The following is a 25,985-nucleotide window of genomic DNA, read 5'->3' on the forward strand; positions in this document are numbered from 1 at the left end:
AGAGAGAGAGAGCACAGGGAGGCAGAGTGGCAGGCAGAGGCAGAGGGAGAAGCAGGCTCCCTGCTGAGCAAGGAGTGGGATGTGGGACTTGATCCCAGGATGCTGGGATCATGATCTGAGTGGAAGGCAGAAACTTAACCCTAGAGTGATGATGTTCTATGTCCTGATATAAAAGGATACACTGATGTTAAAAATTAGTGATGTGAATAAAATAATACAACTTGATCCCAGGTTATTGGGGTGACCACCTTATGAACGATGCCGATTTCAGTATTCAGGGAGCGCTTGGATTTATATCTGGTACTTTTGTATCAGCTGTTTTCAGCCACTGAGAAAGTGACAGAGGAGTTGGATACCTCAAAAGTACATTTGGTCAGAGGAAGATATGCTGATTTCTCAACACACTATACATACAAAGGTTTCCTAAATGTGAATAGAGTACCGTGGTTGTAGAGTCCACCATACGCAGTGGCCCGAATCCCAGAGAGCCTACTCAGGATTCTTGCTGTGAGTAACCCTGTAGTTCACACAACTCAAACTCATCTTTCAGTTACCCTGTGGTTATTTTAGATATTTCTTGGTTCTATAATTTTGCTGAATTTAATTTGAAAATACATTTTGGTTTTAGAATAGTAAATGAGCTTTGAGCCTAAGAGGTTTATACTCGGTTCTGAGCTTGTGTGTATGTAAGTAATTCCATTTTAAGGAAAGGTACTACTAGGGGTTGGGGTTGTGAGAGGTCCATAAGTCATGTTTGGGAAGCTATACTAGACAAGAAGAGACTGCAAATGATGACCCTTAGCAGTTTTCCCTTAGGTATCCTCTAATTCTTGAGGTTAATGATTTATTACTATTCTCAGCAAAGAATGTCTTTAACAGTTAAGAAGAAGATGCTTCTTAAAATTTAAATGTTTCAAATAATAATACATTTCTATGATTCAAAGACCCATAGATATTAGAAGGTATACACTGCACTAACGCTCAGCCCTGTTCTTCCCTCTTGGTGGCCCCTATTTTTTTTGTGTATCTTCCCCAGATTCTTTTCTGCATATACAAGCCAACACCAGTATATGGCTTTAGCCCACCTTGTGGGCTCAACTCCTGGTACAGAAAGGTTTTTCTGCACCTTACACTTTTTCAGTGAATAGTATCTCTTCCTCTCTCAGGACATAGAATGCTGCCAATTTTCTTTTTTTAGGGCTGCCTGTTATCCATTATATGACAAAACCATCGTTTATTTAACTTCTCCCCTTTGTTGTTCTCAAACATTTAACATCAAACTAATGCTGCTGTAAATGTTATTTGGCCAAGTGAAACAGACCTGTAGGATAAATACCAAGAAGTGAAATTTCAGGGCTGTGGAATACTTGCATTTGGAATGTCCATACCTGTTGCTAAGTCACCCTCCCTTGGGGTTTTACCGAGTTCCTCTCTCCCAGGCAATATGTGAGGACTGCCTTTTTTTTCCCCAGTCTCATTATAAAGAGAATGTGTTACCAAATTTTGGATTCTTCCCATTCTGATAAGTGAAAATGGTATCTCAGTATTTTTTTTTCCCTCAGTATGTTTTTAATTTGCCTTTCTCCTATAAGTGATGTTGAACATTTTTTATGTATTTATAAATGATTTTTCCTTCCTCTTCAGTAAATTGTCTGTTATTGTTCTTTGCTCACTTTCTATTGGGTGGCTGCTCTTTTCCTTATCAGCATTTAAGAACTATTTGTATATTAAGGAAGTGAGTCTTTTTGTCTGTGATCTGAGTTGCATCTTTTATTCCCCGTCTGTCTTTTGACTTAACTTAGGGTATTTTTGGCATGTAGAGATTTGGGGGTTTAAAAAAAGCAGTTTCTGGATTATGAATCATTGAAAGCCTTCCTACTCCAGATTCAAAGGGAATTTTGAAAAAGCCTTTAAAAACATGTAGCTGGCAGTGCCGATGAGGTTGCCCTTCTAGGCTACATCATAGCCTTGTGACGTTGGAGCTCCTGTGGTACTTCCTACATTGTTCTTACCTACGGCACTCCACGGAGCTGACGCTGGGTGTTTTAGATGTCTATCGAACCAGTAATAGACCAACTCTAGCCTTAGCCTGTATCCTGTTTCTTTTCCTTAGCACTTTTTTTTTTTTTTTTAAGATTTTATTTATTTGTCAGAAAGAGAGAGCACAAGCAGGCAGAGGTGGAGAGAGAAGTAGGCTCCCTGCCAAGCAAGGAGCCGGACACGGGACTCGATCCCAGGATGTTGAGCCAAAGGCAGCGGCTTAATCCACCGAGCCACCCAGGCATCCCATCCTTAGCACTTTTTTTTTTTTTTTTAAAGATTTTATTTATTTATTTATTTGACAGAGAGAGATCACAAGTAGGTAGAAAGGCAGGCAGAGAGAGAGAGGAGGAGGAAACAGGCTCCCTGCCGAGCAGAGAGCCCGATGTGGGACTCGATCCCAGGACCCTGAGATCATGACCTGAGCCGAAGGCAGCGGCTTAACCCACTGAGCCACCCAGGCGCCCGTATCCTTAGCACTTTTTGAGGGACTGGTAAGAGAGAAGGGTAGAGCAGAAATGGCCAGCCGACCCTGGAAACTGCCCAGTGACCTTCCATTAATCAGGCCCATTGGGTCTCATTTCACAAATTACCATCACTTGCTATCTTTGTGATTTTGATTATCCTAAATTTATTCAGAAAGTAGTACTACCTACGTAATTGAAAAGCAGCATTTTTTTTTTTTTCTTAGTGTGGGAGAGGAACAGTGGGAACGAGAGAATCCTAAGCAGGCTCCACGACCAGCACGGAGCCTGACGCAGGGCTGGATCTCACGACCCTGAGATCCTGACCTGAGCCGACATCGAGTTGGATGCTCAACCAGCTGAGCCACCCAGGCGCCCCTGAAAAGCAGTATTTTTGTTCATTAAATTTGACACTTTTGTGGAGCCTGTATGTTAAAATATTCTCATTTCAGTAATTCTAAATGCCTATCTAGATCGGAAGGAAGCTGTCTGAGACTGGGCGGTCGTGATAAAAATCGGTTAGTTTAAGACTGGGTCTGTTGGTGATGCCTTCTTCTAATAAGTCCTTGAAGGAAGGCCGTAATGATGAAGTTGTGGTGTATGGACACTTTTTACTTATGTCAGCCTCCCAGGGTCTTGAGAAGAGAAGCTGAGAGTGAGTGCACAGCATATAAGGGGTAATTACTAGGAGTTATTAGAGTTTGCAATTCAAGATGCCATAATCACTCAGACATAGTAAGGCCTTTCTCATTTGAAAGGACTCTAATGAGTAGATACTGTGCTTTCCATCATGCAATATAATTTGATGGTCTAAGAAAAAATGAAAAGCTCACCTACTCCTAAAGGAAGTTGAAAGAAATGAAGAAGAGGGAGAAAAGCAGGGATGAGGGCAGGCATGAAAGATGATAAGAGAAAGCCTAAAGAGTAATTAGTCATAATTCATTGGACGGGAAAGAGAATTACTGGCAAAATCCAATGTTCTGAGAAAGAAAGAAGCGGGGAGGAATCAGAAATGCACCTTGGAGGGGATGAGAGTGACATTTCAGACAAAATGTGAGGAGAAGCTTTTCCAAGTAATACGGAAAAAACACCAAATAAGTAACAGTAGCATGGAGCAGAAAATAGTGGTTTAATTGTTTTAATAATAGCTGAAGAGTGAAAAGTTGAGAATGGTATTACCTTTTTTTTTTTTTTTGAAAAATTTTTGAAAGATTTTATTTGACAGGGAAGAAGCAAGAGAGCACAACCAGGGGAGGGGCAGAGAGAGAGGGAGAAGTAGGCTCTCTGCTGAGCAGGGAGCCTGATGTGGTACTTGATCCCAGGACCCTAAGAAGATGACCTGAGTCAAAGGCAGACACTTAACCGACTGAGCCACCCAGGCGCCCCAGAATGGTATTATTACTTTTGAGAATTAATTTTAGGCCAGAATCATAGTGTGATCTATCTTACATTATTTACTAACTTAGTTAGTCCCCACTAACCTTGGATTTTGTTAAGATCAATGTAGCATTGCCATGACTCGGCCCCATACTAGACATCTGGTGAGTGACTGTGTAAATGTTTGCAGGATGAATGAATGATTGAATTGATAAACGAATGATCGGTTTGGGGCATGTTTGAATCTCTAACCTAAGTTCAGATTGAATAAAAATATGTGTGGCCTTGGCTTTATTATGACAGTCACTTACGTCTTTGTAGAACCAGGTGGAAAGGTTCATGGAAAAGATTTCAATAAACACACTTGGTGCAGTATGCAGTCACTGCTCCTTCTAGATTTCTGAGGGCTTGTGTTTTTTATGGGAAATGAGTGGAGGTAAATGATCAGTGAGCAGTGGAACTTCTCAAATGACCAAATACCTGTTTCATCATGGCATATGTGGTGATCACTTCGGCAAACAATAATTGGCTCATATGCCCAGGTCATATCATAACACTTTGATTTCATGTCATTTGGAGCTTGGCTTGAGTAAACGTTTTCTCATCCCCCAAAGGCCCTTTGCTCCCCTGGATTCGGCATGAGTTATTAATTCCATTGATTGAAAAACAGGCTCCCAGGCCTTGTGGGAATCCAGGCAGGGGAGGGCTAAATCCTGAGTTGGTGGTGGGAGAGGCTGGTCCTGGGAGAATGGAGGTAGTCATTTAGACTCCCCAAGGCTAGGCATGTTTCTGGAAACATCTCAGCAAAAGGCAGTTGGTTAAGATATAGGCAGACATGACCAGGTGTTAGCAAGTAGGAAGACTATGTGCCAAGGGAATTGGGATGCTGGGCAAGACACCAAGGCAGCTATACAGCCACTGGAGAAGAATTCTAGACACTGGGTCAAAATGACCTTGTTATCCCAGCAGGAAGATGGGTGTTCCTCAAGTACTCTTTCTCTTTGTCACGAAACATGGCTGATAGCCAAGTACCAGTGCTCCCGCTCCTGCCACTCTAGGATTTAGGACGATGGAGAAAGATGAAGGACCACTGTAGGCTCATAGGCAGAAGACTCAATCAGGCTAACCAGTATGCAAAAGCTGACTCACAGTTGCCAAGAGAATGCCTATTGTATTTCCTCTTGACTGTGAATCATCATTATATATGAGAATTTCTGACAGTTCTGCAAGTGTAGGTTGAGGAGAATACCACAGGTTTTATAGATTGTCAGTTAAAAAAATCATCAAAATGATAAGGACGCTATAGGATCTTAAGTCCATAAGGACTGAAATAAGGTTGCATTTCCTGGATACTAGAGAAGGTTCTGATGATTACTCTTTTTATTTGTACTACTTCCTTCTGAGTACCTCCACTCCCTTAAGGAAATGATTCTAGAAGCTGATACAGTGAACTGTCACAGGCTTTAGAGTTCTCTTGCCTTGGGCCTGGTGACCAGAGTTGCCGGCTAAGCTACATGCCCACTGGTCAAGTTTCTCTACTTCTCTGGGCACCGGTGTTCTCATCTATCAAATACGGATGAGAGATATATCTATAGATATATATAGATAGATATCTATCTATATATATCTCACATAGGATGTTGTGAGGATTAAATTAGAAAGTGCATATAAAGTGATAAAGACAGCAGCTGGCATGTGGTCACCGCTGTTAGCCATTATTGGTGATAATCTGGTGGTGGTTTCAGGGGTCCATTGGAATAATATGTCTGCTTGGCATGTATAGCAATTTTCACTTCATTTCTCTAACCAGAGTCCAAATAGGCTTCTAGTGGAAGGTGGGTTCTATTTCCCAGACCCTAAGGACCTCCCTTTGGGTCTAGTTGTCTGTTGTTAGGTTCCAGGGTAATTCTGGAAACTTCCTTTGAAGTCTGGCTGAGCTACAGTGAGGACATTTATCCCAGACAGAAAAGCACCTTCTAGAAACCAGGAAAGGAGCTGTGTTTGCTGCTGGGACCACAGTGGCTCCCCTCTGGGTGCCCACACGAGGAGCTGGTCTGTGGGCCCAGCTGCAAGGGTCCATTTTCCCTTCTGGAGAGTGAGTTGGATTATCAAACTTGTGAGGGCCGAACTTGCCATTAGTGGTAGAAGCTTATGCGTCACCTTAGAAACCAGCTCTTCAAAGGCTAGTTCCCACCCCTCAACCCCCCACACCCAGAAAGAGTGGATTAAGACGATTTGGCCCCGATGGAAATAAAAACAGCAGAGAATTTTCCACCTTCCCTGTAGTGGCCAGTATTACTGTCCAAGTAATGAAGCAGATTCGGTTTCCCTGGCTGCCGCTGGTGGTCAGTGGCCCTTATCAGCCTGTACAGGGAAAGCACCACCATGGACTCATATGGACAGTTAACAGATCTTGGCTTCATCTCTTAGTCTCTCTGAGCTCTATTGCCTCATCTGTGAAACGGGTTAAGAACTTGCTGCAGGTTCACAAGGATTAAAGAGGTGGTTCTGTGTAAGGGAAGTTCTTGGTATAAAAGGCGGGGCTCGATGAATCTCCTCCTCATAAAAAATTCCTAGTTTGCCTTCCTCCTTCCGGTCCCCCTTTCCCAACTACAGCAAACTGCCACCTGAGGGATTTCTGAACAGCTTATGTAGCTCCAGCCCAAGAGCTGTCATGGGTGAGATAAAATCCAACCAGTGTAGCACAGGGCTGCCCAGCCAGCCACAATCTGGTCTCCATGCCCCATACCTTCCCTCTTGGCTGGGCTATGCTCCCACACTTCAGCAACCACAGGAGGTTTTGTTATTGAACACTTACAAAGTGCCCGGCACTGTTTACATGTTTCTGATGCATCACATCATTTAGTCCTCACTGCAGCCCTGTCTGGGTGAAGAAGTTGGGGTTTTAATAAATTGTATGCCTTGTTCCTTCCTGACCCTAGGATGTCGTCAGACTGGGGTTCCACTCAGGTTCTCCATGTTAGCTATTTATGTATTTATGGATGTATGTGTTTACTTATGTATTTGAGGTATAATCGATATACAACATTATATTAGTTTCAGCTGTACAACGTAATGATCTGACATTTGTAATTACTACAAAGTGATCGCCGCAATAAGTCAGGTCTTTACCATACATAGTTACGAGAACATTTTTTTTTTCTTGTGGTGTGAACTTTTAAGATCTTGACTTTCTCAGCAAGTTTTATTTCAGTGCTTTTAAGTGTTACCTTCTACCAAAGCCCAACTCCAGGACACTGTTCAAAACTGTCTCTTGCATGAGCTCCCAAGCCCTATGCAGTCGTCCCCATAAGCATCTCTTAATGTGCGTCCTTGAACTAAAGGAGCAAATGGTCATTTTAGTAGTTCTTGTCTGCACGAGCTACCTCTGTCTTCCCAGTCAGATCCTGCTTTCCTCCAAGGGGGCAGAGATAGATGTTATCTCCAGGGCCCAACAAAGTGTCCTCTTCACAGGTGCTCAGTTTCTGTTTGATGAGGATAAGGATGAAAACACACATCTCCAGGACTGAGACCATATTTATTCATCCACCTGTTCTAGATGGTAATAACCATGGTGACTACTTAGTAAGATTCAAAACATGACCTTGGCAAGTACTTCGTCATCTAATGTTCAGTCTCCTTCTCTGTAATACAGGAAGATGGAAATGTATGACCTAACGCTTCTCTCTCTCTTTTTTTTAAAAAAAGATTTTATTTATTTATTTGACCGGCAGAGATCACAAGGAGGCAGAGGCAGGCAGAGAGAGAGTGGGAGAAGCAGGCTTCCTGGTCCCAATTTGGGGCTCAATCCTGGGACCCTGGGATCATGACCTGAGCCAGAGGCAGAGGCTTTAACCCACTGAGCCACCCAGGCGCCCCCTAAAGCTTCTCTCGCTCTAAAATTATATATTATTTTTAAAAAGTCTAGATGTATTACACTGGCAAGATATTCTACATGTTGTCAGACTTACCAACAACCCTGGGAGACAGGCAGAGAAGATAAATTGTTCCCTACTTAGTGTCAGGAAACTATGGCCCAGAGAGGCTGTGTGACTTGCCTGAAGCCACACAGCTCCTGAATGGGGAAGTAGGAACCTAATCCACTGCCTGTGATCACTTTGCATGACACGGCATCGGCCCTGCCATGTTAGAAATGTTCCTGTTCCATTAAGGAAGTAGGCCAGTACAAACATCTAAATGTTTCCCTTGGATTCCTGGGTACTCTCCCAGATTTAAGTTAAAAGAGCTGAGGTTTTCTAAGGGGTTTTCCTGGTGATGTTTTTGAAAATGTTTTGAAGTAATCCTATTAGGAATTTCCTAATCATTTGGCTTGTTCAGGTGAAGGTGATCAGTCACAGTGGTTGTTCATTGGAGACTCTGGCTGGGGGGCTGGAGGCCTGAGATCTGGGCAGCGGTTATGTGGCCCTGGGTCACTTCCTCAGGGTCCCTTCAGAAGACTGAAGAAAAGGGTCCGATATTCCAGCACTTTAGGAGAGACTTTTTTAATCTTAATAAAAATTTCCCAAGAACTAGCATAAAGAGAAGTAAAGATCATCGCAAATATCACATGAGTCACCCCCCATTTTATAAATTTAGGTGTATTTTTTTCTTTCTAAAAAATTTTTTTTATTTATTTGAGAAAGAGAGCATGAGCTGGGGAAGGGGCAGAAGAAAAGGGAGAGAATCTCAAGCAGACTCCCTGCTAAGGGCAGAGCCCGACGTGGGGCTTGATCTAATGACCCTGAGATCATGACCTGAGCCGAAACCAAGAGTGGGACACTTAATGGACTGGGACACCCAGGCGCTCCTATTTTTCTTTCTTACAAAAGAACAGTGCACCTATTGTATGTAAGTCAACGGAAGCACATTTACTACAACTTTATACACAAACTATGGGACAGCTACGTATTGTTACATGAATGGAGTCTGCGTGCACTAAGATTCAACGTACAGAAATTTTGTAGTGTAATGTGCTGTGACCTGAAGGCTTGTTGTGCTTTATTTTGTCTAACACAGAGCTTCCCACCTATTTTCATATCCCTGCACACTTGGCAAAATAGTAGCATGAGCAGGACACACAGGGGAAGACCCCAGTCAGCTCCACCAAGGGGTGAGGAACCCATGGGTCTCTCCAATGCCAAAAGTGTATTTCAAAACTAGGCTTGAGCAGCATGGTTTGTCTTCCACAAAAACCCTTGAGAATGGCCTGTCTCTTCAATAAAACTCCAAAAATGCAGAAGCCCAAACGACACTTGTCACCATCTCATGGCCTAGCAGACAGAATTCTGGGGTGGGCACCTGGGAACCCAGGGCCTGCCTTTCCTGTTGCCTGTAGATTGCACTGGATTGCTCCCAGTGGAAACTATGAGTATGCTGGAATCTCGTGCCTCTCCCGAGGGCATGACCTACTGATGTGACCGAGCTACGGGAAGAATCTGTTTTCCTTATCCATGCTCCAGATTTCAGAGGCCGTGGCCCTGGAGCCATGAAGGACAAGTGTTCTGAAGCCTGGGAGTGCTGGGGTGTGATGACCCACTGTGCCTCAGCCTCTCTCAGCAGAGTATTTGCTGCAGCTTTCTATGCCCAGGATGGTCCCCGCCCCTGCCATCAGTGGGTCCAGTGGACATTCTGCTGGGAAATGAACTTGACAGCCATTAACTGTCCTAACAGGGACACAGGGGAGGCATGTCTAAAAGGATAAGGGATTGTGAATTCTCCATCAGAGAACAATTGCTGGCATTCTTGAATCATTGATGTAGTAGCTAGGAGAGGACAGTTGGTACAGTCCGAAGAAGAATCTGAATTTTGTTAGTTTAGGGGCGCATGGGTGGCTCCGTTGGTTTAGTGTCTGACGCTTGATTTCAGCTCAGGTTCGGATCTCAGAGTTGTGAGATTGAGCCCCATGTCGGGCTCCGTGATCAGAGGGAGTCAGCATTGGATTCTCTGCCTCTCCCTCTCCTATCCCTCTCCCTACTTATGTGTGCGCTCTGTCTCTCTCTCTGTCTCTCTTAAATAAAACATTTTAAAATACTGTTATTTTGTAACTGATAATTTTTTTTTAAAACAGGCCTTTTCTTTATCCCTCTCTATTTCTGTTTCTCCCTCAGTCTCTCTCAAACAGATGACAGAAAGGAAAGTTTGGGCAAAAATCTTTTTTTTATTAACATATAATGTATTATTTGTTTAAGGGGTACAGGTCTGTGAATCACCAGTTACACAATTCACAGAGCTCACCATAGCACATACCCTCCCCAGTGTCCATCACCCAGCCAACCCATCCCTTCCATTCCCCTCCCCTCCAGCAGCCCTCAGTTTGTTTCCTGAGATTAAGAGTCTCTAATGGTTTGTCTCCCTTCCAGGTCTAGTCTTGTTTCATTTTTCCTACCCCTCCCCCCTTCCCCACTCTGCCTCTCAAATTCCTCATATCAGAGAGATCATATGATAATTGTCTTTCTCTGATTGACTTATTTCACTTAGCATAAAACCTCTGGTTCCATCCTCATTGTTGCAAATGGCAAGATTTCTTTCTTTTTTTTTTTTTTTAAGATTTTATTTATTTATTTGACAGAGAGATCTCAAGTAGTCAGAGAGGCAGGCAGAGAGAGAGAGAAGCAGACTCCCTGCTGAGCAGAGAGCCTGATGTGGGACTCGATCCCAGGACCCTGAGATCATGACCTGAGCTGAAGGCAGTGACCTAATCCACTGAGCCACCCAGGCGCCCAAGATTTCATTTTTTGATGGCTGCGTAGTATTCCATTGTCTGTCTATCTATCTATCTATCTATCTCACATCTTATTTATCCATTCATCCGTTGATGGACATCTAAGCTAAAGATACAAATGTAGTAATCCGAAGGGGCAGGTGCACCTGTGTGTTTATAGCAGCCATGTCCACAATAGCCAAACTGTGGAAAGAGCCTAAAAATCTTCTGTCTGTATCTTCTCCATTCGGGGAACATAAGGCACTACTTGACAAAATCATGTTTATGGTGAGGGAAAGAATGAAATTTTTGTTTGTTTGGAGAGTGTATTGGTTGAGAGACACTGGCATGAAAGGAGTTCTTGCATATGATTTTCTTTTTTAAAACTTTGAAAGTGTTTATTTCAATGTAACCTTATTCTTTCCTTGAATCGTTGTGTTTAATTAAATCCAAATCTGGAAATCCAGGGGTCTTTAGAGCCCACACTAGTCTAAACTCAGTTGAAATGAGAATATCTTCAATAAGCATATTGTATCATAGTATGTGTGTGTGTGCTTATATGTCTGTATATTATATATGTATGTATGTATGTATATACATATATGTGAACATACGTCACTTGCTTACCAATTAAGGAGCTAGGTAAAATAGATATAATTCAGAGGGGAAGAAACATAACAAGACCTTTATTCCTTTAATTTCCCCACTCATTAGTAAAACAATCATATGAAAAATCCACTTCCAGGGCACCTGGGTGGCTCAGTAGGTTAAGCCTCTGCCTTTAGCTCAGGTCATGATCCCAGCGTCCTGGGGTGGAGCCCCACATTGGGCTCCCCACTCAGCGGGGAGTCTGCTTCTCCCTCTCCCTCTGCCTGCAGCTCAGCCTGTTTGTGTGCACTCTTGCTCTTTCTGTCAAATAAATAAATTAAAAAGAAAAAAGAAAGAAAAGAAAAGAAAAGTAAATTCCCTTGCCTTTCATCTTTGTTCTTCAGTCCCTAATTAATTGACGGTGTATGAGGCAGTGACATTGCTTGTATCATACTGTTGGTGGTCATATGGCTCTGTGTCTCTTGTGTCATGACCTTGTTATAACATGAGAAACGAACAGTTTCTTGGAAATGACTTTAAAATCACTTTGCAATGGAATGCTCCCCCACCTCAGTATACTGCTTTGGTCATTGTCATTGATTCCTTTTTCCATCCATTTCAGTATTTTTCCAAACAGTTCGTAGGCTATTTCTAGGCCACACCTGAACTATTAGGACATCTCCACCGGATCTCATGTATTCCACAAGGGACTCATCCGCATATGTAGGTCATTTGCATCTATGGAAAAATGCATAATATTATAATGAACAACTTGACAAAATAAGGCCCTTACTTGTGGCTACCCACCTGGCTTTGCAAAGTGAAACCATATTTGGTAAGCGTCCTTGTTGAGTTTCTCCAGTCGTTGGTGCCACGATAGCCTCTTTATGTTCAGGTCTTCCCTGCTCATTTTTCTCTTTGAAGCTTTATCTGCAACTTAGGTGAGGGTTGTTCTCACTTGACGTATCACAAGCTGTATGTGTTCTGTGAAATATGCCCTTAACCTTATCCAGGTGCATTCAGGCTGAGCTAGCCCTGGAATTCTATCTAGATACCAATCTATTTATTTGGGAGAGAGTGCATGTGCTAGCAGGGGAGAGGGGTAGAGAGAGAATCCTCAAGCCAGCTCCCCACTGAGCAGAGGGCCTGCAGATAAAGATGCAGGGCTCCATCCCAGAACCCTGAGATATAATAGGAGCTGAAACCAAGAGTCAGACGCACAACCTACTGAGCCATTGAGGCATCCCAGACCAGAATTCTTCTTTAAGAGGGAATGCGAGGGGAGGCGCATGCCTTCCAGGTAGGTGATCAGAGTCAGACAGAATTCCCAGTGATCAAACTGGCCTGCTCCTATTACCTTTCCCCTGTAAATAGCATGTTTATTTTAATTACAGTTCTGTAGCTGCTATTTTTGTCTGTTCTAGAATATTGGGATGCAGGACTGGAAAGCATATTATTAAATTGCTGTTAATGCCTTGATACTTGGTTATATAACAGTAGTCTTCCTGCCATACAGAAGGGAATGTTTACTCAGTTCATCTTAGATGAGCCAAAGGGGTTAGTTAGGGTTTTTTTTGGGCGCTTGGGGCTGCAAGAAACTCAGGCCTGGGGTACCTGGTGTGGGCAGCCAAGATGTGCGGAAACTGGAACCAGGCTGGGAAGGCTGGCAGGAAGCCAGGCAGCTGTGGGGAGGGGGCTCCTCTCCTCCTTCCTCCCTCCTAGCTCCGGGGGGTCGCGTGCACGCTTGTCTGCCCTCTTCATTTCTGTCCCCTTCTCTTTTTCCCTACGGCTGGCTTTCTTGACCTCTGTTTTCTATCTTTCTTTGACCTCAGTGTTTCTGCTTCCCTGTCGTCTGTCTTGTGTGCTACATTCCTTTGCCTTGAAATCCAATACTCTTCTGCTTCTTCTGCTTCTAGCTTACTTGACTTTTCTCTTAGTGTTTCTCAGCTCAGATTCCCTGGAAGAGGATGTGACTGGTCTGCCTCATCTTTTCCTGCAGGCCACCTCTGAGCCCTGTGTGTTAGCCTCGACCGTAGTCCCTGGTGAAAGGCAGCCTTGTCTGGTCCAGTGTGACAGTCCTGCTCTCTGTCCCCAGTCACGGTGTGCCGAGGGCGGGTGCCATGTTTCTGGCCCGCGCGGAGAGTACCAGGAACTGATTGGTTACAGAGCTTCATCTTTTATAAAGTCTTAGAGTAGGATATTCATTGTGGTATTTTTTTCCCTTTAATAGTTCTTGCATTATTACTTTATTATAATATATGTGCAAGAGTCTGGTTTTACATAGTTCCAACAGCATTAAAAATTACTTTAAAAAATACGGTTCTAATAGTCAGAGGAGTCTGGTTTCTTCCCAGTGGGGTATCTCCCCGTATCGATGTCATTTCCCAGAAGTAACTGTTATTAGCTGTTCAATGGACATCTTTCCTGGACATTTCCTAGGTACATACAAGCACACATAGCCTCTCTCTTTGCCTCACTTACATATGACCAAAGGCAGCGCCATGGGTATTTACCATTATAACAAAGACCCCGTATTGAAAGTAGCAAAACTAATTTCATCCATTTAATACTTGTGGTTTGTTTGTGTATTTATTTACTTATTTTAAAGGAATTTATTTATTTGAGAGAGAGAGAGGGAGAGAGCACAAGCTGGGGGAACCGCAGAGGCAGAGGGAGAAACAGACTCCCCGGTGAGCAAGGAACCCGACTCAGGGCTCGATCATGACCTGAGCTGAAGGCAGACGCTTAACCACCTTAGCCCCCCAGGTGCCCCAGTGTTTATATTTTTTATTTGGGGAATATAAACGTCCTGACTTAAGCTAGTTGTTTAAGTATATAGTCCCTATCATTGAGTTAAATAATTTGATACTTTGTGATTGAAGATGTATCAGCTTACGGTATTGATGTACTTTGTATACAAGAGGGAAAACACAAACTTTAAACAAATTTCTATAGGATAAAGCCAGACCCTTCTCCATCAGAGTGTGATTTTGAGGATGCCACCCTTAGAGATATTGACCCTCCTACCTGTGGGATTTCATTCTAACAATGAAATGACTAACCTGGACCATCTCTAAGGAATTAGTAGCTTTATTATAAACATGGTGACCATTTATTTGCTTAAGACTGTTAACTCTCTTATTAAAAAAGCCTAAAACAGAAGGTTGGAAGTAATGGAGATAAAAATTTTTTTGAATCGTACAAGTATTGGATGTACATTTGAAAAAGTTTGGAAACACAGAACAGTACAGGAAAGAGATTTTTTTTTTACCTACCAATAATTTTATAGTCTTTAAAAATAATGCCATGTATTCCTTCCCTCCATCAGAAAGGATGAATACCTAACTTTTTTTTTTTTTTTAAGATTTTATCCATTCATATGACAGAGAGAGATCACAAGTAGGCAGAAAGGCAGAGAGAGAAAGAGGGGGAAGCAGGCTCCCCGCTGAGCAGAGAGCCCGATGCGGGGCTCGATTCCAGGACCCTGAGATCATGACCTGAGCCGAAGGCAGAGGCTCAACCCACTGAACCACCCAGGTGCCCCTGAATACCCAGCTTTTGTATCAACATGGACTGGACTGGAGGGGATTATGGTGAGTGAAATAAGTCAAGCAGAGAGAGTCGATTGTATCATATGTTTTCACTTACTTGTGGAGCATAAGGAATAACACGGAGGACATTGGGAAATGGAGAGGAGAAGTGAGTTGGGGGAAATCGGAGAGGGAGACAAACCATGAGAGACTGAGGACTCTGAGAAACAAACTGAGGGTTTTGGAGGGGAGGGGAGTGGGGGGCTGGGTGAGCCTGGTGGTGGGTATTAAGGAGGGCACATATTGCATGGAGCACTGGGTGTGGTGCATAAACAATCTTGGAACACTGAAAAAATAAAGTTTAAAAGAATGCAGGTATTATAGTTTATAATGTAATACTACTATACTTCTATTTTGATTGGAAATATATGGAACAAAAATTTTAGTTTTGCTTCACATGATATACTAGATATGTTTCACCATGTCATTGGATTATCATTTGAGGGCATGATTTTATTTTTTGTTATTTAAATTTTTTATTTATGTAAGAGAGAGCGCAAGTTGGGAGCAAGGGGAAAGGGAGAAGCAGACTCTCTGCTGAGCAGGGATCCAGGTGCAGGCCTGGATCCCAGTACCCTGAGATCATGACCTGGGCTGAAGTCCAACGCTTAACTGCCTGAGCCCCTCAGGCGCCCCAAGGGCATGATTTTAAATGTCTGTCATTGCATAAATACAATTATTTGGACATACTAGGTCATTACCTAAATGTAATTTAAAATTCATAATTGCTTCTATTTCATGATATTAATTCATTGTGGATAAGGGGTTACATGAATCAAGAGGGTTGGCAATGATCTTGGGACCGAGTGAGTAGTACCTATGAATGTGGCCCATCTGGGAGCAGGTAGATGGGGGGCATCGTACCCAGGTTTCCCTGGAGTGGTGGATGTGGCTTGCCTCTTAGAAATGATGGGCTTCACAGTGAACAACTCTGCCCAGCACCAGAAAGACCCCTCTGTCTTTGCTCTACAGGCTAACCTTGGCCAGCCCTGAAACATCAGTCTCAAGTTTTCATACCTGCCTCTACAGTCAAGATTAGCACCAGGACACCTTGCTGCTGCATATATGGAAGCAGCTGGCAATGTAACAAAAGTGAATCTACCTTCCTCTTGGGTTGAGGGCTTGTTTGCATAATCGGAAGGCACCTATGCTCACCACTATACCACCAATGCTTGTTTGTGGAATTGGAACACACAGGTGCCCACCGTGTTTTCTGAATGAGTTCAGTTCATTGTACGCCTTGGTCTTTATCATAGCAAACTTGAATCCCTGATGAAAGGCTGACAACAAGCTTGTCTGTGGGGAAGAAATCGCCAGGGCAGCGCTGGGGTCAGGACTGGCCTCCTGGGGATGTGGCCTTGTACCGTGTAGCCCAGGAACTTGCATTTCAAAGGGCTCTGATGTTGGTTGAATGTTCCACTAGTGGTCTTGAAATTCTTCAGAATTTTGAGCAAGGGGACTTGCCTTTTCTTTTTGCCAGGGGCCCTGCAAATTCTGTAGGTCGTCCTAACCAGGGTGTTAGGGAAGGTGTTGAAATATCTTTGTGATTCCTTCTCAGACACGGCCCCAAAGAGAAGGAAAAGTCTATTCCAACAGCTCTCTGTTTTTGTAGGAGGAGGCGTGTATGACCTATAGGGTGGAGTGGAGCAGCTGCTAGAAGCTCGGGCCTTCAGGGGTGCTTGGCATATTTGAGCAGCACATGCTAATTGGCTGTGTGATGAAGGCTCTCCTGAGGAAATGCTCTTCCAATTCCAGTTTTCTGCAGTTGCTTTAGGTATAATCCCGCCTGTGTGCTTTCTCTTCTGTGGTGGAAAGTAGGAAAGTCACGGCTGCTTTCTGTCCGTTCGAACCCTCACTTTCTGTGGGCAGCACCTTCCCATGTCTGTGGGGGATACAGTCTTAGGTCCCCGTGGATGCCCAGTGCTGTGGCTAGCCCTGAACCCCAGGTACACACTGGGTTTTTCCTGGACATACATACCTGTGATTAAGTCAATTTATGAATTAGGCACAGAAAGAGCCTAGCAACAATTACTGCTAACAGAATAGAACAATTATAAGAATACACGTGTCCCACACTTGACATAGCATCTCGTTCTGTGCTCACTCACCTCCTCCCTGTGATAACGTGAGACGAGAGGAGGTCTGTGTGGTGAGATGAAGCGAAACGGATGATGTACACGTTGTGCCATAGCATGAGGCTACTGTCGACCTTCTGACCGCAGATCGGAAGGCGGGTGGTCTGTTTCTGATGGCAGCTGACTGGGGAGAAAGTGAAACCATGGATAGGGAACTACCATACTCTTATAAGCAAGCCCGAATTTCAAAGACCCTGCAATCCAGAATTAGCCTGAAATACTACAGAGGGAGTAGTCTGCCTCTCCAAGCTTCGTCTTTCTGCCCCAGAGCCTGCCCCTCTCTTGGTAAGAAATGCATCAGGGGTCTCCCAGGCTCAGCTGATGCAGGATTGTAGATTTTCCACACTTAACTAAACCAGTGCCCTTGGGATAAATACACAACAAAAACCTCATGCCTCCCCCATTCCTGTCTTCTTGCCTTCAATTAAGAAATGATTTTGTCGAGTTTCCTTTTAGTTTGCATTGGGTAGACAATTGTTTTAATTTCCCAAGTAAAAAATGTGTATTCCAGATTGAATGTGCTCTTCAAAACTATGCGTATGAGTCTAATAAACACAGTCCTGAGGGAATTACTGCCCTCCAGCCTTCCCGTCCCTAACTTAATGCTATTTATTTAAAGTACTGGTTTGCAACCCGTGCGTTACCACTGCCTTGAGCTAAAGAACAGAAATTGAGATTAAGCAATTAGAAACTTAGAGCAATTTGTTGAATTAAATAATAAAAAAAAATAGGAGACTTCTTTTTGTCTTTTTTTCATATTCTAGAGATACAGTATTTCACATGTACCATATCTGACAGAAGTATCAGTCTGTAACAGATTGGAAACCAAACCCAAACTGATTTTTGATCAGAAACAGTTTGAGGAGTCCTGTCCTAATTGACAGAGCTGGCAGTGTATTTCCTACACTACGAGACTGCTCGTTGGTTCATCTTTCCATAAATGGTGACAAATCCCTGTGTGTGTATGTGTGTGTGTGTGTGTGTATGTGTATAAAATGGCTCTCTCCTCTGTCCCCTCAAGAGAGAGGCGTTGTATTGTAAGGCGGCCATGATATGTGTGGCTGGGATGGTGTTGTGACACACAGCTATTGAGGTTGAGAGGAGAGAGTTGTGGACGGCCTGTTGAAGCAGCTACAGTAGTTTGAACTATGTTGAAAAACTGTCTTCACCTAAACCCTCTAGTGGGGGCAGAAAGTAAGCAACACTTAAAATAAAAGCATGCCGAGACAGTCTACACTGAAGGTAGAATTCCAGTACTGGGACGGGTCTCTCCCTTTTAGTCAGTACTTGAGAAAGGCTGTTAGACTCTTTGAGGTTGTGAAACTGAGGAAACTCACGGCCCCCATCTCCAGCCCCAGCCATCTCTCCCAACATACCTACGTGCCTCAGCTCCTTACCCAGAGAACAGACATGACCCCTCTCAGGGACACTGTGCTGGTCTGAGTACTTTACATTCATCGTTCATGGTGGTACTATGAACTTGGGTGTGTTAGAGCTCTGGAGCTGACCCCTCACCTGACAATTCCAGCATTCCCCCTCCCCCTCACTGTATGCAGGATGGTTTTTCTGATCTCTCACGTGGCCCCCTGGCCAGTGTGGAATGCAAAACAAATTGTTTACCAGTCTGAGTGTGGGTGCAGGAGTTTCAGCTGGTTCAATCTTGCGGTAATTTTATGGTCTTTTGGCAACAACTGCCAAACTCTGAACTAGTTTCCGAAAGTAGGAGAATAAAAAGACTTGTGCTTTCCCTAAAGATCTCTGCTTTTGATCCACCTTAATTCCAGATAAATCTCAATTTTCATTAAAAAAAAATTTCAGATTACTTCCGAAATTAGAGAATTTGATCTCCCGTGGTAAAAAGTTTAGATGTGAGTTTGAGCTGTATTACCTCGCACTCTCCGAGGTGGGATTTTCCAGCCTTTTCTCAAGTAGTGGTCTCCATTCATTGAATGATGCTTAGACAGTTTTAATTATTTAAGGTCACTTTGCTAGAACTATGGTATTCTGCTATGGTAGCTGAGTAAGGTTGGAAAATAATTCTGGGTTTCTCCAAATGTCCATCAAAGTGAAAACTTCGTGGCCCAATTTATAAATATTCAGCATAACTTGAGGGACTTAAACTGGAGGCTTTGGGAATTCCAAGGTAAACAAGGCTGGGCCTGTTCTCCAGGAGCTCACAAACTGGTGGGAAGAAACTACAAACAAGATTCTTTAAAAGAAGTGAAAAAATTATGGTGTTGGCTGGAGGTTATAATTCTGTCCGCTGCTGCTTCTGGGTGTTACTGTGTAATTACTTCTGCCTAAGAGCAGGTAACCCTATGTCAGTGCTAAGACCACAGAGGATGTATCAATGACACCTTGGGAGCAGGAGGTGGGAGAAGGTGGGAGCCTGTGACCTGCAGAAACTTTCCATGGGAGGAGTGCAGAGGGGTTTGCAAATACTGATCCCAAATCCCCCCATTTAAATAGAATATGTATAAAGAAGCAAGTCTGAGCATACTGCCTGCCTGGCTTTAGGGAGATCAGTGGGTATTTGGTGAAACGAATTGATCAGGGTATATATTCGTGGGAGCCTCTAAACTCTGACTCTGAGCTGGATCTTCAGCACAAGTCAGTTCCATGGGAAGGGCAAATAGCTCAAAGAATAGGAAACCGGAAGAGCCAGTAAACAGGAAGAGGTACTCAAACTCCTTAATATTCAAAAAAATGCAAATTTAAACAAATGGAGGGGCCCCTGGCTTGCTCTCTTGGTAGAGAATGCAATGCTTGATCTCAGAGTTGTGAGTTCAAGCCTCCAATGCTGGGGGTAGAGCTTACTTAAAAACGAAAACAAATGGATACTATTTCTCATCCTGGAGAAGACTGGTGAAAAAAAAAACCAAAAACAAAACCCAGAACACTGATAATACTAAGTGTTGGGACCATTGTGGAAAACATATTGTCTAGCTTTCCTGGTAAGAGTATGTTGGGCACAGTCACTTTGGAGAACAGTTTTGTAATGTCTGATAAGGTTTAAAGACGAACTTACCCTGTGACCCAGCAGTTGCATTCTAAAATGTCTTCACATGCTTAAAACATCATATATAAAGAAAATAAAGAAAATGATTGTAGTGCCTATTACAGGAAAAAAATTGGAGGTAAACCCAAGTGTCCTTTATTAGGAAAAAGAGTAACTTATATTTATACTGTGGATATTATATAGCATTTTAAATGAGTGAATCAAATTTACAAGTCTAACCTGGGTAAATTTTATAATCATTTTATTGCGTAAAAAGAAAAACAGGTTGCCAGACAATATCTACTCTTCTCATTATGGTAAATTTTAAAGTGCACATCAGTGTCAAGTGTGCATTCACGTACATACACGTCGGGAAATAAAAGTATAAGGACCTGGATGGGGAGAATATGAAACAGCCTGACAGTGGTGAGAGGGAGAGAGGGAAATAGGATCAGGGAGGCATTAAAGGGACCTTTCCTATGTGTGTTACATTTTCTTTATTTAAAAACAAAACAAAACAAAACAGATAAGGCCAGATGTTAAAAGAGTAGTGGCGCATGTATTTGTAATTTCCTATACTCTGCTGTGGTTTTGAAATACGTTGTTGAACAATAGTGCCGAGGGGTCCGTGGCACTCTCTGCGGAGGGGCTATGATTGCCTGTGCCCTTGACCTTTCTGCTGCCATTTTCATTGTAGACCTCGGACTGGTTGCATGGCTGAGGGGGTAGAGGAAGGCTGAATGAGCTTTAGTATCTTGTCCACTTTGACATTAAGTTATTTCAGGATCGTCAGGAGGTGATCAATCATTGTCCTGGGCACGTTCCTACCTGTCCAGCACGCTCCTGACGCGGGAGCAGAGTGAGCGAGTCCTATGTGTGTATCACACACCCTCCAGTGCCCGCAGGCAGATGGGAAGCCTAAACGTACCAATTTTGTAGTGTTTTCTGAGTCTCCTTGAAAACAGCATTTTTATGTTACAAGATGCCCCCGAACTAATACAGTAGGTAGATGTGGGGAAGAGTTATTTTGAGAGCCATAATTTGACTCAGTTATCCTAGGCAATCAAAGATTGTTTAACACCAGAAATAGCTGACTAGAGCAGCTGCTAAAACAGCACTTCGTGTGGGAAATGATAAAAGGTTCAGTATTTTGACAGCCATTTCAGAGGAATGAGTAATAAAACTTCTAAGAAAATCTTGATTGCTGGGTTGGTTTATTTTGGGAGGGGGAAAGGGGGGGATTGGATTCTCTGGCTCAGATGTCCCATCTTCCAGGACTCTGTATGGATGGGGGCTATGGGAGGAATATTTCCCCTCTCCCAGAGTCGTGGCTCTTCATATCCATAGAGCTTGGGCGGCACAGTGATGACTTCTGCAGGTTTTCGAAAACTAGCCAACTCATCCACGGATCAAACGTGTTCAGGGCTTACTGTGTGTGCTCCAAGCAAAGTCCAGGACCCAGGAGTCAGAGTCAGCTTCCACCCTAAGGTCTTGTGGAAAGAGGCAAAATGTACAAGCAATTAAAAAAAAAGTTTTTAATTTATTTTTTATTTTATTTATATATTAATAAATATATTTATATATTAATAAATATATTTATATATTAATAAATAATACATTTATATTATTTATATATTTTATTTATTTATTTGAGAGAGAGAGAGAGAGAATGAGAGGGGAGAAGGCCAGAGGGAGAAGCAGACTCCCCATGGAGCTGGGAGCCCAATGTGGGACTCGATCCTGGGACTCCAGGATCATGACCTGAGCTGAAGGCAGTCGCTTAACCAACTGAGCCACCCAGGTGCCCTGTACAATCAATTTTGAATAAACTCAATAGGTACTACAGAAGCAGAACTTGGAGGGGAGGAGGGATAGAAGGAGACGTATTAAATACACAGGAGTTTGTCATTTCAGGCAGTGGGAAGTGAGAATTGACCGATAAACACGGCATTCTGAATAGAGGGAGAATTCTGGTTACAGAGGGAAAGGGCACATCTGGGTTCATGTGGAAGAAAACTGTATGAACGGATTCGGCAGGCCAACTGCGTACCTTGATTCACAGTATTACTTTCTGTCTGAATGTCTAGTACCTTAAGTTTTCAAAGAATTCTCACAACAGTTTTCTAATCATGCGTTCTCCTCACGCGAGTGTTACAATATCATACTGTCTGTGGTTTCAAATATTTTCAGCATGGACCCTCTGGTTGGTATGAAAACCTGTTTGTTTTCATCTAAATCTTAGTGGAAGCTGGCGGAGCCAGTTGTAAATTCACACTCGGGCGTTGATGAGCTGGTGTCCATCAGAAGCCCTCACTCTGGGGGGTCTTCTTTAAGCAGCTCAGTTTTCTTTGTCCCTGGGTGACACTGGAGATTTTTTACATAGGCTAATGAGTATTGGAGATGGTTTTCAGTTGGGGACCTGTGTGGTGGTCAAGATGAGTGGATCAGCTTGAACCTTTCCGGAGTCTCTTCCTACTGTGTTTTACAGCGTATAGAAGTCTAGGGAGACATGAAGGATGGGGAAACTGAGGCTCAGGGAGCCTGGGTGTGAGAGTGGAGTGGTGGCATGAAGTATTCCAGAACTGGGACCGCTTCTGTTGGCTTCTCTGCCCAGTGAGCTGTGGTTGCCCTTGGAAGAAGCTTTATCTGTGATGACACTCTTCTAGAGGCACATTGAACCATGTGGGCTGACTGAATTCCCTAAGCCCAGAATGAAGTATGTGTTCCTTAGAACCAACGTATGTGACCTTTCCAGTATTGTGGGGATTTCGTTTCTTCTTTTGATTAAAGAAGAGTGAAGTATTATAAATACTCAGTGATGAATGATATGCTTGTATTTCTAGTTAACATCAGAGGGAATCCAGTTTAGCCGGCACTCTTTTGTGCTTTTCCTGTTAATGTACTCTTCCATCTGCAGATAACTGAAAAGTAATTAGAAGCCTTTGCAGTAAATCCATGCCACGGTAGAGAAAACCAAAATGCGTACATGTGTGGCATTATGTGGAAGTTTACCCCTTGGAAGACTGCAGGCCATATTGTATTTCGTACAGGCCAGATCTAACAAATGATTTTATTTCCACTTCGAAGTTTCTTTTTCCTGGTGTGTTCAGATCGGCTATGGTCACTATGGTTTGGAGTAAACCCAGATGGGTTCCTGTCCTTGGACAAAGACCAAGGACAACTGTAGGACTTGCCCGTGGTTAAACCTTTCGTAGGGCTTCTTGATGAATAACGCTGGTTCAGGAAGGCAAGTGCTATGACGATCCCTTTACAATGGAGCCAGTCAAAGCAACAAGAAGTGAAGTGGCAGGTCCACACCACAGAACTGGTTATTACAGAGTCAGAGCCAGAACGGAGCTCGCCTGAACTCAGCAATCTAGTTCTTTCCAGGACCCCAGGCTGCCAGGGCAGAAGGAAGTGAATTTCACTGGTATCGCACACATCAAGGTATTCGATATGGTGATATGGTGGGACCCAAACCACAAGACATTGTTACAAGACAACACTTCAAGAGATACTTGTGGTGACAGTTTCAGAAGAACTTATGGTTCAGATTCGGCAGAACTTCATGAAAATCCTGTTGTGAGCCCGGCGCTGGGCTCTGTACTTCCCAGTATGCTGCTTATTTTCAGCAGGAGCCGAGCAAGGGAGCCTGGGGACGGTTAGCCTCCCCTCTCAGCCTCAAGCACTATCAGCAGTAACCCAAACCATTTTTAATAAACATGCCGTCTAAGTAGAAGTCAAATTAAATAAAGGAGTGTCTTGGCAAGTTCCAGACAGGTTTCTTAACCCCTTTTTCCACTCAGTCTCTTGCCCTTAAATCCTGTTATATTCAGTCTTATTACAAGAACAATCTTGTAACTGTGATATTGTCTGTATTTTATCCTTGAGAAAACCAAGGCATTGAAAATAAGATGTCTTGCTCTGAGATGAAAACTAGCCAGAGTTCCTAATTGGTTCTTCTGAGTCCACATCCCGCTCTGTGCCGATTTCTGTCTGATTTTGGAATAATTATGGGTATTTACTTTATGGGAATCTTTTGGATTCATCCTGCCAAGTAAGGGATCTAGTTTATTTGAGTTTGTAGAATTTGTGAGTGTGTCCATGTTATTTTGGAATAGCGGAGAAAACCTTTGGTGCCTAATCCCAGTTTCGGATAGATAAATAAGCACACTTTCCTGGGGTGGGGGGGACTTGGAGGAATGGTGGTTATAAGATAGATTTGCACTCCTGAAAACAGAAGACACTGCCTCTTCTTAAGTGAGCACTGGTGTACAGAGTGTTTGCATTTCTCACAAACTAGTAGGTAAATTCATTTGCTCATGGTTCAGGCTTCCTGGACTTGGATGATGTGGGCAAGTTTCTTTCCCTCAGGGTCTGGACAGATCAGTGAGGTTCCTGACCCACGGAATGCCACTGTATGCTACCCCAAAGCCTTTCCTGATCCTCAGCCTAATTCCTGCATCCTTGGAGAGGGCACTCATCTACAGCCATCTCTGGTTTTAATGATGGATGTGATAAATGCCAAAGGACTCTGCCACTGAGATGCGAAAATGCTTGTTTCCCAGCCCTTGTTCACTCCTAAACAAGTGTTAGATGACTCCCCTACTAGATTATAAATACCTTAAGGACTCTGTCTTTCTGTGTTTTGTGCCCACGGGGTTTGCCTTGCACATAGTAGGTACTTACTTGATGCTTGCTGAGCTGACCTATACTTTTTCAATACAAAGAAAAGTGGGACAGTTTAAAATAATATGTAGGCCAGCCTGGCACACTGACTCAGATAGACGTGACTGCTTCCCAAGGATTTATTTCTTTGGTGAAAAGGGGGAGGAAATCATGCATATTGGGCCTAATGTAGATAAAACAGAGACACTAACACATAAATACTTAATACCTTCCCTATTTCTATTTTCAGTAGGCATTTGTAAATACCAGCATCTACCAGGGACTGGGCTTCCAGCCTCCCATTAGTTTTGACACCAATATACTGCCTTCCAACTTAGGCAGTTTCTCTTGGAGGTTGTTGGAACAAGAAACAGTGGAGCCAACATCAACCTGTTTAAGATGAAGACTTGTCAGGGTGGAGTGCAACAGGATAAGGGCCATCGAGAAGGGTTGTAGGGGAAGACCATTGGGAGGTCCAACAGAAAGGGTGTGTTGACACTGCCTCTGGGAATTTGGGGGAAGCATGTGGAAACCCTTAAGCATTCTCCTCCCTTCTCTGTCCTCAGGCCTTCTCGTGGGTACCCTTGATGTCGTGCTGGACTCCAGTGCCCGGGTGGCTCCTTACCGAATCCTGTACCAGACTCCAGACTCTTTGGTCTATTGGACCATCGCCTGTGGTAAGTAGCCATATTCAGAAATATGGAGAAACCGTATGATTAACAACTTTCTGCCAGAAGGAAAGGAACCTTTGTTTGGGAATACAGTTGCTAGGTCTTGTAGGGTAATTAAACATAGCCACTTCAGGAGGTGAACTCCAAATCTTAATGGCTTGACATGGTAAAGGTTTTTTTCTCACTCTGACAAAGTCTCCTTTGGGTCCTGTGGTCTTCTCCATCTATCATGAGACAAAGCCTCTACAGGAAGACAACTTAGACAGGAAAAGTAGGAGATAGAGACACACCCATGTATTTTTTCCCAGAGTGTTCTAATTTAAGAAAAAACTTTTTATTAACATATACTGTATTATTTCAGGGGTACAGGTCTATGAATCATCAGTCTTTTTTTTTTTCTTAAAGATTTTATTTATTTACTTGAAAGAGGGAGAGAGAGTGAGAGAGAGAGCCTGAGAGGGGAGAAGGTCAGAGGGAGAAGCAGAATCCTTGCTGAGCAGGAAGCCTGATGTGGGACTGGATCCTGGGACTCCAGGATCATGACCTGAGCTGAAGGCAGTCGCATAACCAGCTGAGCCACCCAGGCACCCATGAATCATCAGTCTTAAACAATTCACAGCACTCACCATAGCACATACCCTGCCCAGTGTCCATCACCCAGCCACCCCATCCCTCTTCCCAACCCCCTCCAGCAGCCCTCAGTTTGTTTCCTGAAATTAAGGGTCTCTTATTATGGTTTGTCTCCCTCCCCGGT

At 43.4% G+C, this 25,985-nt stretch overlaps 1 protein-coding gene across 1 annotated transcript in view; it reads left to right on the top strand.

Annotated features, from left to right (window-relative positions):
• TBC1D9 (TBC1 domain family member 9) overlaps positions 1-25,985 on the top strand; it is a 121,533-nt gene that overhangs the window by 25,807 nt on the left and 69,741 nt on the right. Inside the window, exon 2 of the mRNA XM_059168266.1 lies at positions 25,127-25,237. Coding sequence (XP_059024249.1) covers positions 25,127-25,237 — 111 coding nt within the window. The remainder of the gene's footprint in view (positions 1-25,126; positions 25,238-25,985) is intronic.

This window comes from Mustela lutreola, chromosome 1 (genome assembly GCF_030435805.1).
Source record: "Mustela lutreola isolate mMusLut2 chromosome 1, mMusLut2.pri, whole genome shotgun sequence".
In the NCBI taxonomy this organism is placed as follows: domain Eukaryota; kingdom Metazoa; phylum Chordata; class Mammalia; order Carnivora; family Mustelidae; genus Mustela; species Mustela lutreola.